At 43.0% G+C, this 11,688-nt stretch overlaps 1 protein-coding gene across 1 annotated transcript; it reads left to right on the top strand.

Moving 5' to 3' along the window:
* Window positions 1-3,716: 3,716 nt before the first annotated feature.
* On the top strand, window positions 3,717-9,077 carry si:dkey-16l2.17 (serine protease 33). Its single transcript, XM_035398203.1, has 7 exons — window positions 3,717-3,975; window positions 4,145-4,256; window positions 4,941-4,964; window positions 5,536-5,698; window positions 5,870-6,141; window positions 7,044-7,207; window positions 8,745-9,077. Exons 2-7 carry the CDS (start codon window positions 4,208-4,210, stop codon window positions 9,000-9,002), a joined length of 930 nt encoding a protein of 309 aa, XP_035254094.1. The 5' UTR covers window positions 3,717-3,975; window positions 4,145-4,207; the 3' UTR covers window positions 9,003-9,077.
* Window positions 9,078-11,688: the final 2,611 nt, after the last annotated feature.

The following is an 11,688-nucleotide window of genomic DNA, read 5'->3' as shown; positions in this document are numbered from 1 at the left end:
ATTCTCAGAATGTTTCTTTACTCTCAACGAGGTGAAAACTACAGCCATGTAAATCTGTGTTATTCGATCAAGCGGCCGTAACCTGTAACTGACTGGAGGAGAAACCAAACAGCTTTGTTTTTGCTAGAGGAGTTTCATGCTTATCATAGAAACATAGAAGCTTTTCATTATGTTTACAATCAAAAGTAAATTCAGCAGGCATGACAAAAGCTTTCTGACGTAGTCACTTTTTCAAAAACAAAAACAAAAAAACGTCGCTATTATATCCATGACTGGCGTCTTTGTTTTCGTTCAGAAAGAGAACAGCGTCCACATTCTTCGGTTTCAGACGATACCTGAAATTGTTTTCAACTGTCCCGCCTTACTGGACACCCTTTCGGAAGGGACAGATATGCTTCTTGACATATCTGTGTCCCTGCATTCGTGGTGTTTGTTTTAGAACCGCTTTCAGGAAGTGTTTGGTTATGTGATCAGCATGCGGAACATTTATTTACACATTTTAAAAAAAGATTCTGATAACACACTCTGGTGGCCTCTCCTGGGCCTCCCCTTAAAGGAAATTATATCCCGGCGTGAGAATGTGTTCCAGATAAGGGTGTTTTTTTTTATACTTCCACAATGCAAAATGTGTTATTTATTTTTTTTATTGATTTTATTTTAATTTATTTTAATTTTTTTACACAAAGTAGCCAGCACTGGAACAACCTGCTATTATTTTCCAGCTCACAAAGCTTTAAACTCTTTTTTCTAATATATCCTCATTTTCCCACCATTCGGAATGCCCCAGAAATATGCCATGAAAACTACACCATTTAACAAGGTTAATTTCTGTCCCACACTGTATGTTCACAATAACAACTGGAATATTAATTTCATTTTGTGTTCAGTAACTAATAGCGACATTATTGTATAACTAATTAGGCTAGTAATATTACATCGGTCAATAAAGACAGTGAAAAATGTTGATTAACTTATGTGGAAAAATAAGACATGAAAAAGCCTGTGCTGTGTCACTTTACAAAGCTTTAATAGTTTAGGCCCATCCTTAGAATGTGGTGAGTTGCCATAGGAACTAATGGCAGGCACCGTTGCAATTTGAGTGCGTGTTTCCAGCCAGTTGTTGTGGTGTAGTACGTTACTACGGTGATGATGCTGCGCTGTCACAGCACATTGCAGCGGCGGGCCCAGCCCTTTGCTATGGCGCACTCAAGCAGTTTGGGCTGCCAGACACAGCGGGCATCCCCCAGAGCAGAGGAATCCTCAGTGCTGTGTCCATGGAAACACTGCACGAAATGGAACGTATTTATTTCCTTTAGGGAAAGCGGAGGAAATTATATTTTATTGGGAATGTGTATTTCGCATGTATCGTCATTGTCCTGTAAAACCAGACTAACGAGTGTTTGAGAAAAGAGGGAATTCTCCAGTGCTGTTCTCTTTCACTCTATCTTTGAAAGAATAACTGATAACAGCACAAAACTTGTGTGGTTCTCTATAGTGGAGATTTTGTGGATTGCTAGCACAGTACCCCTGTAAATTAAGGTAATTTTGCAATAAATATTGACAAAATAGCCAACCAAATAAGTGCTTTTATGTAATTCCTACCCACTTCAGAAAGCTGATGGCGCGGAAGTTGTAACTTAGATGCATGAACAGTAGGGAACAGTTAGATGGAGACTCCATTTTGTGTTTTTTTTATCCTACTAGAAATGGTGTACACAACTAAGATTACTGCATATCAGAACACCATGAGCACTCAGGTGATCCTGTTAGGATGGTGTCTTCTGTTTCCATCTAAGGATATGCCTTATGCCACCTCCTGCAATGCGCCTGACCCTAGTCACATGGCCAGCATCACCCAGAGTGACATCATCAGCACGCTGCAGTCCCTAAACATGGTGAAGTCCTTGTAAGGACAACATGTAATCTGTGTGATGGCCAGGCAGGTGGAGGAGCACATGAAGAGTGCCCGGTACAAGAAGCCAGCTCTGTTAGCATTGATATGCTACCAAATGATCATACTACCAAAGCAGCAGTTTCTTGGGTGTAAAAACGAATCGAGAAACTTATCTGGAATAGAAAAGAGATGACAGCATTGCTACATGTTTGGGTCTCTGCTCTCCATTACAGTACATTCTGCTCTCTCCGTCCACCCCCCCCATCCCCCTGCCCTCCCCCCTTCTCCTGCCCTCTCCCTCCATCCCCCCCCCTTCCCTTCCACCCTCTCTCCCTCCTCTTCCCTCTCTTTGACTTCCTGGATTTACCTGTATTCTGCTGTTGTTTCTCAGTGGACAGCGTTTGTCTGAAATTGGCTCCACCCAAGAACAAGCAGGCAAAGTTCTCCAAAGAGTGAAGGTGACAAAACAATTGTTGCGTTAGACCATTTGTGCGTGTCCCTTTCTCTTCCTTGTTTTCCTTGTCAAAGAACATGGCACACCTTTCCAATAAAAACTGGAACATAACTGTTTGTTTCTCATTCTTAAAGGGGGAGTGGTTTCCATGAAAATGTTTACACCAGACTATTTCTATAACTGTAGGTGCAGCATAGCAGCATTCACATTTGTATCTTTTTGAGAAATATGGGAAATTACAACAAAAATAACGTCGTATTGTTTTCATTTGATGATTTAGCATCGTTGTTATTGTATTCAGTTTATAATGTCGTTGTTACTGTTTTCAGCTTATGATATCGTTGTTATTGTTTTCAGTTTATGATTTAGCATCTATATGTGAAAATTGTATTTTGTGAAGAGCATCGATTTCCAGAGTACTCGAAGCTGAAGGGTTTTCCGTAGTTGTTGCATTTTTTTCCACGTACGCCTCGTCATCCATCAAGATAATTTTTTTAATTTAGCGACAAGCACTGTTTTCCAGAGCCCCCAAATCCCATGAAAAACGACGATGACGGATTTCCTTTTCCAGTAACATAAATGTTAACTTGTTCGGTTTTTTAACGTTTATTTAAAGTAAGGTCCATGGGTGTTTTTTAAAGAAAAAAAAAGCTATTGAAGAATAGGTACGAAACTTTGAAAATGACCGAGCTGCCAAATAACAAAACTCCCGAGTTCTCTAATGAGCGCGTGATTGTCACAGAATTGTGAACAGATAACAATCGCGTGGCACCAGGTGAGGAGAACTGGAAAACGACACCACACGACAAACTCACCGTCACAAAGCACCGCTCGCGTACTATTGTCTCCGTAGATTTTAGGGTATTGAAAAGAAAAAGTGTCAGGTATTTTCCTGGTCTTTATAACTCCCCTCTGACTCACCTATGAAGGAAGGCTTCAGATATAGGCTAGGCTACAGTAAATTCCCAAAAATATGGAATGGCAATAACATTTCAAATGAATTTGTTCAAACAGCACATTTAGGCCTACTGTTGCTTTTTAATAATAAAGATTTTTTAACGAAATCAGTTTACGTTCATATACCAGTTCCAGGAAATTGTTCACTGATTATGTTTACCTCAGTAAAATGTAACCACAATAATACAAAACTAATATCTTCAATTGAATAAAGTAATAACTTTGTTAGTAATTGTGTCCGGCGACCTGGTTTCGGTTGAATCGCTTTGTATCGATAAGCGAGGGCAACGGTCCGCTTGGGAGTGGCCATTGATACGGAGCAAAGAGGAGGTGTGCGATCTGATTGGGTGCGTGCTGCTCAGGTAAGATACACGCAAGAATGTAATCCCGCCGGTGTTCTTCCAGTAGGCTATAGTCTGTCCATTTTCTTTTCGTTTTCATTTTATCCGCGTTTTATTGTAGGCTATTTCAGTCGCAAATGCTACCAAGACCCTGTAAACCGCATACAGAGATGCGAGGTTATTAGTCGATTAGTGATTCAGTACTTTTTGTTATCCAGGATCCAGGTGTTTGGTTTCGGTACCCCCCCCCCCCCCCGACAAGCTAGGCTATATGCAGCTACAGAAAGCTTTTGTGCTCTTGTTTTCTTAAACGGACCTCTATAATACAGGTAAGGTCACAATGGGATGTTGTTGAGCACACTTCATAAAATGTCACTGCAGTGCATCGATTATCGTGTTCGTTTCTTTAAATTGTTTCGAAATCGTGTATTACCATATATTACCTTTGAAGCGGTGTGGTGACAAATAATTTTAAAAATGTTGAACTTTTCTGGCTAGGACAAGAGGACAATACGCGTAAAAAAACATTTTGTGCGTTCGCCTAGGTGATTTGAAAACAGGATGTTTTTTAAATCGAACATATTGGTCATCGCTGTTTTGACTCATTTGGGTGAGTAAACTTTGTTTTTTTTCTACTGCCTTACAGTGGATGACGTAATAGGCTAGCGTTTCTGAACCCTGGTCCCGGGGACCCACTGCGTATGCTAGTTTTTATCAAAGCCAATCCCTAGGTCAGTCTAGGTTGTTGAAAATGTGTTCTAGCTCAGTTGTGTGGTTAAACCTATTTTAACACAATGTAGGTTTGCCTTGTTGCCATTTGCTGTCAGTAAACACCATTCATTACATCGCTGGGTTCTGGTTTGCGGGTTTTCTGAGCAAATGAGGCCCAACTGATTTCGCTTGTCAGTTTGCAATTGAATCAATTAAAAATGGAACCTCTTCCTTTTGGAATTATTTGGCATATAGAACATACAGCACACTAACTGAACCTAAGTTAGTCTGACTGATTGAAATTCCTGGAATGTGAATATGGGACATTTATTTATTTATTTTTAGAGCATACATGGCTAAATTATGGCACGATAACTAGCTTCAGAAAAAGGTTAAACCCAAATAGATTTTCATGTGGTATAGTCATACACATTGTTGTACATTGCTGTCTCAGAAATAACTTGCATGCAAAATGTCACGGTCAATATGTGCCAGTTATAGTTGGTTATGCTGTAGTTGAAATGAAAATGAAAATGAAATCACCTGATCAATAATCCCTGTTTTCTTCTATTGTTTCACATAGGCTTTCGGACATGTGACGCACAAGGTAATTGTGAAACTAGTTCAGGCAGACAACTTCAGAAGCAGGAAATCACTGTGAGCTCACATGATTGCTTACGCCTGAATGGGAGAGCTGTTTAAATCACCTTACCTGTTCATGTCATTACTCATTCTGCCATGCTGCTAGGGTGGGGTGGGGTGGGGGGATTGGGGGGGGGGGGTTGAAGTGGTCACTCGCAGTTATCATTTTGGCCGGCTCATGCAAACAGGGAGTGATAACAACCAGAACCTTGATGCCAAAGTTGCATTTGCATTAAGCCTCGATAAATATTGCCTAATTCAAATCGTGAGCTGTGTGACTGAGCTAAGGTGAGCAGCGGTCTGTTTGTGTGGCGGTGTGCACCGCTCGTTCATGCTAACATGGACGCTAACAGCACTCCGTAAAACGTGCCCACTTTAATGGGGGTTGTGGACTTGTTTCTCTCCTCGGGCATTTGTGAGCTCTAATGTGCCGGAATCTTCCAGAAAGGGGATGGATGGATGGATGGATGGATGGATGGTTAAAACTGTGTGGACCGAGTGCGTGTTGTTAGCGCTTGTCTGTCTGTCGTTCACAGTGTGCGGCTACGCCCCCCTGGGTAACAGGATTGTGGGAGGGACGGCGGCACCAGAAGGGGCGTGGCCTTGGCAGGTGGACATCCAGATGGACGGAAACCACGTTTGTGGAGGAACCATCATAACTAAAGACTGGGTGCTGTCTGCAGCTCACTGCTTCCCGGAGTACGTGTCTCTATACTTATACACTACACTGCACTTACAACACCTACTCACTGCTGTAGCCTCTATTTACTGCACCCTGCCCCATTCCTGCTGTCCGTATAATCTGACCCCGCCCCCATTCCTGCTGTCCGTATAATCTGACCCCTCCCTCATGCCTGTCTCTCTCTCCAGGCCGTCCAAGGTGTCGTCGTATGTGCTTTACCTGGGCAGGCAGACGCTCAACGGCTTCAACACGCACGAAGTGAGCCGGCTGGTGCTGCGGGTGGTGGTGGCGCCGGGGTACAGCAGCCCAGAGGAGGGGCGGGACTTTGCGCTGGTGCAGCTGGCCTCGCCCGTCGATTGGACAGACCGCATCCAGCCCATCTGCCTGCCGGACGCCGACGTTCTGTTCCCCAGCGGCACCCTCTGCTACGTCAGCGGCTGGGGGTACATCCAGGAGGGGGGTAAGAGGAGGGGGGGCTGGGGGCACGTCCAGGAGGGGGGAGGGGGGGGGCTGGGGGGGTGTCATTTGAGCAAAGAAAGGGTGGAGAGAGGGAGAAGGAGAGAGCAACCTCTGAGCGAGGCATTAGTCAAAAGTGGCCTCTTCTGTTGTTATTATTATTATTATTATTATTATTATTATTATTATTATTATTATTATTATTAATAATAATAGTGATAATAAATTTATTTTATATAGCGCTTTTCATGAACTCAAAGACGCTTTACATTATCAATAATTCCAGTAATACTCATAATGCTTATTTATATCATAGATTTTTATACAAAGGGCTACAGCCCGAAGAAAAATGGGTTCATACTACACTTTTAGTGGCTGGTAGAAGAGATAACGAACTGCTTGGAAGCTTAGCTCAGTTCTTATTATTATTTTTAACAGGTGACAGATTAACATTTTATGTCCGGTCTGGGCGAAGGGTGTGTGAACAGACCCCTTACTTAACCGCTTAAAGCATCGCCGTTCTTTTCAAGCGCGGGCAAAATAAAAAAAAAACTTTCTTCCCAACTGAAATTCCATGCCGTCCTCTGCGTTCTCACGGTTTTGGGTTCCCTCGCTCCTGCGCTGTTCACTCGGGGACTCGGCTCTGTTTTCTGTGCGCTTGCCCCTCCCACAGAATGGGATTCAGTTGTGTATAGACACCTCCGCTCATAAATATTTACTGTTCTTTGTTCGACCCTTCTCTGAGCAAAGATCAAATGGCGCCCCGTCGTTTCTGCCGTCGTGTCGGATGGCGTAACCGCTTATCTCACCTTTCGCCCTGCCCCCGGCACACCTGTTGCCCCGACGACCTGATCAGTCACTACGGAAAATTTTCCCCCTACCTTCTTCTTCCTCCTTCCTTCCCAGTGCCTCTGGCGGGCACCGGGCCACTACAGGAAGTGGAGGTGCCGATCATCGCGCAGTCTTCCTGTCAGTCGATGTACCAGCTCCAGCCGCCGGCCGACCGCGTGGACATCCTGTCCGACATGATCTGCGCGGGCTTCCAGGAAGGGGGCAAAGACTCCTGCCAGGTAAGGGCACACACCTGAGAGAAACGCTACATTCCTCACTCATGACCCTGCATCGGTGGGCCCACACTCGGTGCTGCTTTGTCTTCTAATCACAGTCGCAACCATTTCATTACATTACATTACAGGCATTTAGCAGACGCTCCTATCCAGAGCGACTTACACAAGTTTTACATGGCATTTTACATTGTATCCGTTTATACAGCTGGATATACACTGAAGCAACGCAGGTTAAGCACCTTTCTCAAGCGTACAACGGCATACCCTACCCGAGAATCGAACCTGTGACCTTTGGGTTACAAGACTAGTTCCCTGCGTCATTTGCCAGAAAAAAATGGTAGAAAATGTCTTGGTGCGGCTCTCTAACGTTTCAAAAATGCTTTCCACCCTGGCCCTGCCCCAATGATGTCAGAGTACCTCTGGAGGTACTGCTACATCATATAAATGTTTGGTCATTATGACCTTTAGGTTACAAGACCAGTACCCATTATACTATACTGTCGCAACCATTGATTTGTTATTAGGCTTTCTTAATTAAAGATAAACTTTCCTTGTTGAGGGAAAGTTTAGCCTCTTAAGGGTATGTTGTACGTTGTACGCTTTTTATTTCGTTTTGTGCGATATTCACCTCCCAAGGCATTTCATCTGTTTGATTGATGAACACTTTTTTGTAATATGCCCTAATTTAAAAGGAGGTTACGTTTCTGAATCGACTAATTTATGGACTGGCAGGTGAAATCACATGGGTCCTATTTGCTGACGGTGTGGGATGCTTGGTCACTGAAGCAATTAAGAGCTCAAAGACAGAGAAAATGGTAGTGAACCAAATGCCTGCTAATGTTAATGTAGCACAATGGTGATTGATCGAGAGTGGCTGTAACTGAAAAGCATTAAATTTCGGTGAAATTCTGACTGCGTCCACGGTGGCTGTGACGGGTGTTCCTGCAAAGCGAGACATAATTGCCGATTGCCGTCAACTAAGGGTTAGGGAGGGTTCGGTTGGCCGGGCTCTGTATTACATTAATAAACGTTCTGCACGCACATACTCTTCATCATCCAAGTACAAGTTACAGTTAAATTAAATAGCACTCCACACAAAGGAGTGGCGTTAATGTTTACAGGTATAGAAAAGGGTCACACAAAGATAGAAGTTGTCAGGTGCTACTTTTGGTGCAATTTTGGGAAACGAGACCACACACGCACTCCAGACAATGGAGTTTTTCTTTCATTTTTTTCCAGAGTTTTCTGAAAGAACCAGCTCAAACTAGCTTTGGCTGTGGTGATAATCGTTTGGAATTTTATAGGTCGTTTTTTTTGATAGAGCTGGTATTTCTACTTTCTGATTTAATTGCGATTTCATTGTACTTCCTTGTCAATGTACAAAGTTGTGATATTGACATACACACACACGCACACACACGCACGTACACACACGTACACTCCCTGTCCTCTGTACATCCTGTAACATTGATACACACCCACGCGTCACTGCTCACAGCCGGTTAACCTCCCCCCCCCCCCCCCCCCCCCCTCCTTCCAGGGGGATTCTGGGGGACCTCTCATGTGTCCCAAGAACCGGACGTGGGTGCAGGCCGGGGTGGTGAGTTTCGGCCTGGGCTGCGCCAAGCCCAACCAGCCGGGCGTCTACGCCAGGGCGACGGCCTTCTCCAGCTTCGTCCAGCGCACCGTGCCCGACATCCAGCTGTTCAGCCGCGGCGCCCCCAGCGGGCCCGGCGCCGCCAGGAAGGCGCTGCTCGCCACGCTCGTCTCCCTGGCCCTGCTCCCGCTGGCTCGCTGAGCGCCGCTTCGTCCGCCGTTTCGTCTGCTGCCCCGCGCTGCGCAGTCCGTGCCAACCATTCGCCGAGGGCCCGAAGCAGCAATTATAAATATGTTGCTGCTGGTTGCTATTCTATTTGTATAATATCATCAGAACAAAAAAAAGATTATTTTTTATTAATGGCCTAAGTGGCACCTTGCGTGTCGTGTGTAAAGAGGTTATTTCTCCGGTTTTTCTTGGTTTTGTTTGATTGACGCTTCAGTAGATCATGCTTACTCTGATGCTTGGCGCTGCCCAGGGTCTCCCATCTCTTGGCTGTGTGTTGCAGCGGTGCCCCAGACACAATTGTCTGTAGATTTTCATTCTTGGTGCCCACAGCTGGGCTATAACGTGTTAAAACCTGTTCATCTGCCTATTGGTTTTACAAAACCTGAAGTGTTTGTCCATAATTTTTCAGTTTTGGTGGACGTGGCAACATCTGTGGTGACTGGTGGTCACAAAAGTTCATTTTCACACTCCAAATACCTGAGTTCCATTCGAAACAAAGCTATATTGGGGCACATCGAGTGCTTATTTTTCTTAGAGTATAATCCAACGGATGTGTATTTTGGAGAAAACTGCCTAGAGACCACTAACAATGTCCTCTGAGATGGTACTATTGAGCAACATGTAAGACTCCTTTCGGATTTTAGACACTTTCTCTCTAACAGTCGGCATGCAAGTTCCTGTGCGTGCATCATCACGTTTCAATACTTGGTAGGATTGCAAATAATATTGAACCAAATGGCAGGATTGCAAATGGTATTGAACCAGACACCACCAGTGGAAAATAGCATATAGAGGAGAAATTACAGAAGGCAAACACATTGAATCGATATTGCTACAAAAATACCATTGTAAAAAGGCATCAAACATGCCATTTTTTAATATGAAAAAATTGTGCAATATGCAAAGATTTACTTTAAATTTAAATGTCTTTGAAACTCCTTTGTGTTTGCTCTGTAAAACACCTTGTTGAAGATGAATTTTATTTTTACTGAATTTACAACTTCAGTTGTAGTACCGTAATACCGGTGGCAATGCTCTTTCAAGGGAATTATATTCAGAACAGCATGCAGATGTTTGGCTTTTTAGTGGAGTAGAACCAACCAAAACGAGCCGAGAGCATTTACTGCTTTAAAGGGATAGTTGACTTCCTGGGATTTGTTAATATGTTTTTGTTTAAAAAAAAAAAAAAAAAAAAAAAATTTTATGTTTTTGATTGGCCCAAATACACTTCAGGGAACTCGAAAGCACAGACTTTTTATTTGAATAATTATTTTTATTATTTTTATTCGGTTATAAACACATGCATCAGTTTTTATATCCTGCCAGTACTTCTTTCTTTGAGCGCAGTGGTCTCAGGCTGCATATGGCAAAAGAAATAGTTCCTAATGAAAAAAAGATCATACAGAATGTTTCTAAGAATAATCAGGTAACGTGCACATGTGCAACCATAAATGACATTGCAGTTCAGTTGTTTATGAGACGAAGGTGCTTGCTGGTACATTGCAAATAGCAGAACTCTCTACTTTGTTGCACATACGTATTTGTGTGTTAATTCACAAAATTGAATTTATAAAAAAGATAAGATCTGTTGTTTGACCTCACATAGCTTCCCTGCCTAACCATAACAAACTGTGATTCACGCTTCCTGCATTTTGTGCCTGTCAGTACTTGCCATCCCAGATCAACATGTTAGACACGAAGAACAGTAATGGCAGTTAGAGTGCTTTTTCATAACTTTCTTCTTCATGATAGTTCAGCAGGTCGTGAAAAACCATGACTCCTCAGGTAGCTGTTTGCCGGTACTTATGTTTCTTACCAAGGGACTCTTTTAGGTATGAGATTCGCAAGAAACTTGCTTTTTAACTACTTTTCTGACCTAAGTGCTGACCTGGAACTACAATTTAGTTCAACTTTGTCATGTCAGCTGTGAATTTATCAACAATGAAATGAAGGATAACCTATTCACTCTAGTGATTTTTATTTTATTTTATGTACAATATGTGGATCTGTGCACATTGATATATACTTGTGTGAATTTGTCTGCCACATTAACAACTTTAAACCACTACTGGTGCGTGACTGCCTCCCAGTGGACTGGGCAATGCTGTTTTGTGCTACAGCACCAAGTGCCATAAAATTGTGCATTCTTCTGTCAACATTTCAACATTTTAAAAATAAATTTCCCTTGTTTTTTTTGTTTTTTACTACCCTTGAGTAATTCATTTCTTTGATTTTCCCCAACTCCATTGTCTCCCACAGAACACCAGCAAGTAAACAGTTTGTCAAGTTAAAGGAATAGTTCACTTTCCGAGTGTTATTTCACATTCTTTTGATACTGCTTCAGTTTGAGTGTATTCAGTGTAGTGTGTGTTTCAGATTGGCCCAGACAGTTTCTGCCTGTGGTGAAGGATATCTTGGATGCTTCCAGAAGTTTCCAACAAACTGCTGGCTTTATAATGGCTGGGGCAGAGCATGTATGGGCATTCGCAAGTTTGTGGTTTAAAGCAAGAAAACGCACTTCAGGCAAAGCTTGTAGAGAAACATTTTGTTTCCAGAGTTCTGTACTTACGGACACATCCATTTTATAGCATTTGTTCACAATTATAAACGTAAACATCGGTTTTTGTATCGTGCCAGCACCTGTTTCCTTGAGTGCATC

This window comes from Anguilla anguilla, chromosome 17 (genome assembly GCF_013347855.1).
Source record: "Anguilla anguilla isolate fAngAng1 chromosome 17, fAngAng1.pri, whole genome shotgun sequence".
NCBI classification, from domain to species: Eukaryota; Metazoa; Chordata; class Actinopteri; order Anguilliformes; family Anguillidae; genus Anguilla; species Anguilla anguilla.
The sequence above is the reverse complement of the archived record's forward strand: the minus strand, read 5'-3'. Positions and strand labels throughout refer to the sequence as shown.

Bases quoted from the DNA above. Each gene is read 5' to 3' on its own strand.
- si:dkey-16l2.17 (XM_035398203.1), top strand. From the start codon at position 4,208: ATGTTTTTTAAATCGAACATATTGGTCATCGCTGTTTTGACTCATTTG. The intron at 4,257-4,940 runs GTGAGTAAACTT...TGTTTCACATAG, and splicing joins CGCTGTTTTGACTCATTTGG to GCTTTCGGACATGTGACGCA. The intron at 7,208-8,744 runs GTAAGGGCACAC...CCCTCCTTCCAG, and splicing joins GGGGCAAAGACTCCTGCCAG to GGGGATTCTGGGGGACCTCT.